This window comes from Hakea prostrata, chromosome 3 (genome assembly GCF_041222555.1).
Source record: "Hakea prostrata isolate BN-2017 chromosome 3, UWA_Hpros_2, whole genome shotgun sequence".
In the NCBI taxonomy this organism is placed as follows: domain Eukaryota; kingdom Viridiplantae; phylum Streptophyta; class Magnoliopsida; order Proteales; family Proteaceae; genus Hakea; species Hakea prostrata.
In genome coordinates, this window is record NC_142602.1 from 24,414,344 (window position 1) to 24,420,160 (window position 5,817).

The 5,817-nt window shown below is 38.8% G+C and overlaps 1 protein-coding gene across 1 annotated transcript; it reads right to left on the reverse strand.

The window, feature by feature from the left end:
* Positions 1–2,321: 2,321 nt before the first annotated feature.
* LOC149021814 (proline-rich receptor-like protein kinase PERK1) lies at positions 2,322–5,439 on the reverse strand. Its single transcript, XM_089147191.1, has 7 exons — positions 4,953–5,439; positions 4,562–4,648; positions 4,379–4,449; positions 3,774–3,850; positions 3,349–3,496; positions 2,752–2,913; positions 2,322–2,665 (listed from the first exon to the last, which is right to left on the reverse strand). The coding sequence occupies exons 1-7, from the start codon at positions 5,437–5,439 to the stop codon at positions 2,489–2,491; spliced, it is 1,209 nt and encodes a 402-aa protein (XP_089003317.1). The 3' UTR covers positions 2,322–2,488.
* Positions 5,440–5,817: the final 378 nt, after the last annotated feature.

Sequence of the window (5,817 nt, forward strand, 5' to 3'; positions counted from 1 at the left end):
GATTGCTAGCACCGAACAAGTGGAGAATCTATCGATGGATGTAAGTCAGCTTTCTCAATGGATACCGGAAGAAGAAGTATACATTGAGCAACCCCAAGGATATGTGAAGAAAGGCCAAGAAGATAAGGTATACAAGCTAAAGAAAGCATTGATGGCAAAGCAAGCACCAAGGGCGGAACAGAGGATTGATGCATATTTCCAGAGAACGGCTTCATAAAGAGTCCATATGAACACACCATATACAAAGATAAATGGAGATGGAGATATCAGTCATCGCCTCTATGTGGATGACATGATTTTCACAGCAATAATCCGGTATGTTCGAAGAATTTAAGAAGGCCATGACACAAGAATTTGATGAGAATTGGAAAGATGTCATATTTCTTGGAATAGAGGTAATGCAAGCGATGAAGGAATCTTCATTTCACGAAGAAGTATGCGAACAAGTACTCAAGAAGTTCAAGATGGATCGTGCAAGGCAATAGAAACACCAGCAGATGCAAATGTGAAGCGAGACAGATTCGGAAGAAGAACCGGTCAACCCACCGAAGCCCGATTGGAAGTTTAAGGTACTAACCACAAGACCGACATCATGTATATAGTAGGGTGCGCAGCAGATACATGGAAGAACCAAAGCGAGTCACTCATCGCAGCAAAGAGGATCTAAGGTACATAAGAGGTACAACCTCAAGGTCGTCATACCGGCTAGATAATCCAAGACTGGTTGGTTACACCGAAGTGATTATGGGGAGACCTAGATACAAGAAAAGACCGGGACGATTCTTATTGGATCGCAGTCATGGTCGCCAAAGAAGCAACAACGGGCGCTCATCATGGAAGCGAATATATTGCAAGAAAGATTATGACGGCCAAGCAAATGGTTGAGAAATCTATGCAAGAGATGCATCATCCACAAAAGGATCCTACAACCATATATATTGACAACAAGTCGGCCCTCGCGAAGAATCCAGGGCCCACAACAGAACAAGCACATGACACGAAGTACCACATACGACAGATGTGAAAGACAACAAGTGAAGTTGGCATCGCAAACCGAAGATCGATGAGACAACCAAGCCACCAAGACGAAGTATTCAAGAGATTAAAAGCACAACCGGCATGACAAGCGGGTTGAGGGGAGGTTGAAGTTCAAACACCGACTGTAGGTCGGCAAACTCAAAGTCGGTTCAGGAAGCTTCATGAAGATGGTAGAACACGCAGAAATTTCAAGAAGATTGTAGAAAGAGATAGAGGTGGCGTGAAGAAGATTGTAGAAGGGTAGCAGCTCACGAAGCGGTAGAAAGAAATCGAGGCGGTTTCAAGAGTCGGCCAGATGAACAGAAATATTGTAGAAGTTTGAAGAAACAGCAATGGCGGTCTTTATGTCTATATAAAGGAAGCCTAGTCATGTTGTGTTGTACGGTGTGTGTGTAGTTAGAGAGAAGAAAGAAAGTTAGTGGGAGAAGAGAAGGAGAGTAAGTGGATAAAGGTGTTGAAACACCTTTATCATACGTGAGCAACAAAAAAGGAAGAGTGGAGAGAGAGAGCATAAAGGGCAGCCATTAAAGGTGAGGAGAGAGAAATAGAAAGAGAGAAAAGTGGTGTAGCATTTTGTTTGTAAGCTTTTTTTTATTAGAGAAGTGATTTTTGTGGTGTTTGTTTTTTTAACACCTCTTCTTGTATACACTGTGAGTGGTTACACCATCACCCTGCTGCACCAACAATTCATGGCAGCTTACAAGCAACTGTACATTTGATATACTTGCTGCAATTCAATTTATGAAACTTTTTTGGTTCCCTTCCTTAGATTAATCCGTCTTATTATTTGCTTTTTTGTTGTTTAACCATGAGTTTGAAAGGTCACAAGCAGCTAGGGTTATCCTGTCTTCAGTTACCTAACTCTCCTATGTATCTATTTATCCTCTTCAAAACAAGTTGACATGGCTGTGTCTTCAGTTCCGGTTCAATATATTCTGTTTCGATCTGTATCTCTTTGCTTGTTCATAGCCAGAAAGGATATTGTTTCATTATTCTGATAATAACTTCATTCATCCACTTTAGAGGGAGGAGAAATTCTCTATCATATAAGAGCAACCAAACTATGTCTTGATATGACCCAATAAAGTTGATTTCTGTGCTGATAAATGCAATCATGCATGGTCAAACTGGGTTCGTTGTCAAGACTAAAGAACCATTGTATTGAATTCATTTGTTCACCCTTCTATAAATCTCTCAGAAGATTTCAAATTGTTCAGTTTGCACACATCAGATTGCAGAACATATATATTGAATGAATTTCAATAGATGACCCCAAGCCGTTTACAAAATAATGAAATATGCACAAAACTTTGATTTACACTTCCATAGTCAAGCAAATGTACAAAGGTAACAATATATGGAATTAAGCTGGCCTCAAATGGGAATCATGAGTTGGATTGGCCTTAGCTGATGGTCTAGGGTGCAGAACAGAGCCTGGGTTCGATCCACTTTAATCACCTCCAATCTGCATGCTCCCCATTGCTAGTTTCCTGAAAATTTTCATGTCCTGCTTGTACTGGATAGTGTTGTACTCTATGATTCCATGTGAGCCAGTTACCATTTTGTGTTCTGAACCAGCAGTTTCTGCACCAGCAAGATGACTTTCCTTTTCCAAGGAATGGACGACCTGCTTGGGTTAAAAATCATGATTATAGGGCACATATTACTTCAACTGTGCAAACTTTAAAGGGCATGATCCATTACAACGAGTACCTGACTCATGGATGGACGAAGGTGGGAGGAATACCGCACGCAAGCAGCAGCACAGGCGATCATATTTCCCATCTCAATGGGATCATAATCCTTCTGCAACTTTGGATCAACAAGACTGTCATAGTCGCCACTTTCCAAAGCTCGTGCGAGCAACGGTCTTGCCTACATTTTCAGAACAGTTTAATTCGGTTGATCTTTTAACAACGAATATTAAGCCAAAAATCGGCACAGTTAAGGAATGGTAGCTCAACTGGAAGCAGCTAATCCTATCAACTAATCCTATCATGCATTAATTTCAATAACCAGATTCACCTTGGGAAGATCTAGAACCCAAAAAAAAACAAGCCCAACCTAAGTACTGAATTCAGTTACAGATCCTACTTGCTAAGATTTAACCACAAATGCAAGTCCTACTGTAATCTACCACACAGGACAAAGACAAGGAAAAGTTCAAGAAGATACTCAAAAAGCTCATCTACTTCATAGAGCAGGGTTCTAAGCCGTCAAATGTAACAGGTATTTGATCTTGGTTTATAGCAAAGCACCAATACTCCAGTTCTGTGGCACAGTAAAACAAATAAACAAGATACTACTTACCCAATCTACCAAGCCTTCATCCATGAAGGATTTTACAGACATGACAGGTCGCTGTCCTGTAATCAACTCTAGCAACATTACTCCAAAAGAAAAGACGTCAGACTTATCTGTAAGCTTCCCACTTGACGCATATTCTGGAGCCATATACCTATTGGTTTTTAGCATGTTAGTGTACAATAAGAAATAGGTTTAATGCAAGCCATTCCACCTTTACTAACTTAGCAATCACAAGCCAGTTGGCTTTGATTGCTTTGCACCTAGATAAAATTGATGTGATCCTTACTGAGACAGCATTTGGAAAAACTTAGCTTAAACACAATTTATCGAATTTGACAAATTATGAACTTGAAAGAAAGAACCAGATCTGGATACTCTTATACTGTTTCAGAGTACCAGCACAAAAATATAGAAGAAATGAATCTTACCCAAATGTTCCCATTACTCGGGTGCAAACATGAGTATTGACATCAGAAATAACCTTTGCAAGCCCAAAATCTGCAACCTGAGTGAAAATCTTAGCTGAATGACTGAAATAAACATAATTGATATTGAAAGACTTGAATAAAGAATTCATCAAACTGATCAAGTTTGAGAGAAAATTTATGATTTTAAAACAACGTATTACAAAGTCAAAAATCTTATTGTTTGGGTAGAAACCTTCTATATCTTTTCATTCTATGACTAAAATAACATAGCTTACTTAAACTCATTACGAGCCTCCTACCATTCTAGCCACTATCCAACACAAGAAGACTCAAGAATTCATTAGAAACCTTCAGTTTCCTCCCATCAAAAAGCCATAATTGAAGGAAAAGCTCACATTCCAAGGATGTCACAAGAAGCATGGAGCATGTGGAAAATTAACAGTAGCTTCTACAATAGATTAATCACATAAAGCAGAGAGGCATCAGTCATTACAGGCATAAGTCTAATTTTGTAGTAGGATCCTAAAATTTTGAAGCACACTGCTGGTGATATCTTAGACTACAAAAAGAAGGAAGACTACTAAATTTGTCTACATTTCAACTACCTTTGCTTCAAAATTAAAGTCAAGAAGGATATTAGCTGCTTTGATATCACGATGAATGATCTTAGGATTGCCTGCAGATAAATGTACTCAGTAAGAAAATAAAAATAAAAATAGAACACCCAATAGCATGAACAAAATCTTTACTTATAAATGACAAAAAGGGCAAAATATTTAAATGCTTACAGTCCTCATGTAAGTATGCAAGTCCCTTTGCAGAGCCCAAAGCAATTTTTACCCTGGTAGCCCAACCCATGGTTGGTCTTCCCTCTCCTGAAAGTAGGCAAGCAATAAACAACCAGATCATAAGCAGCATTCTTTGCAGACACCAAGTAATGCAGCTACGAATAGCACTTTAGGGGGGAAACAATTCCAGTAATGGACAAAGTGAAAACCATACAGAAAATATTCTTTTAATTATCTTCTGTGAAAGGATGTGTAGGATAAATAGGCAGCTCAGAGAGCCCTTGTGCTTGTTCTGGTTACAAAGATAACGAGTTCTCCCTACTGTTGTGCTATACATTGTGAAAGTACAGAATACATAAAAATGGGAAAATAACCATGAGGTTGGCCTTACCATGCAAGTGATACTCTAATGTCTTGTTTGGTACAAACTCATAAACGAGCATTCTTTCAGCTCCAGCAATGCAACATCCAACCAAAGAAACAAGATGTCTGTGATGTATACGACTTATAATCTCAACCTCTGCGTGAAACTCCCGCTCTCCTTGTGAGCTTCCATTTTTAAGCTGTTTAACAGCAACTTCTTTGCCATTTTGGAGGACTCCTCTATGTACAAAGCCAAAACCACCTTCTCCTAGCAGGTTATTTTCTGAGAAGTCATTGGTTGCCACTGCTAATTCTTCATATGGGAACATGAAGACCAAACTTAGGTCGGAGACAGAGTGTCGTGAGAATGGTGCATAACTGTTTTCTGAATGACGTGGTTGTTTTGATGCATCTCCTGATGCAGGAGAGCGATCTGGTGGAATTTTGACAATGTGATTTTCTGATGGTAGAGGACTTTGTTGTGACTCTTGAGAATCGCCATTATCTGAATACATTGAATACAACTGGGAAATCAATTAAAATATTTCAGAACTAGTAACCATATCAATTAGCAGTTTTACATGAGAAGGTTTAAAAGAGAGGTTGGTTGCAAAAACTTGAGCAATGCTGAATAATACGAACACCATCTTAAGATTATCCATATGAAGCATTGAGATAAAAAATGAGGCTACACTGAACCATCCATGAAATAATGACACAGAAATAAAAATTAACCATGTCATATGAGGCTGTTTGGTTCTTCATCTTCTGAAGAACGAGCAGTAGCCAGTAAGTACCACAAGCATAACAAAGAAATAAATAGAAAAAAGATCCAAAAAAAATAATCCAGATACAACTGATAGTTACTAATCTGAAACATATATCTCACTATT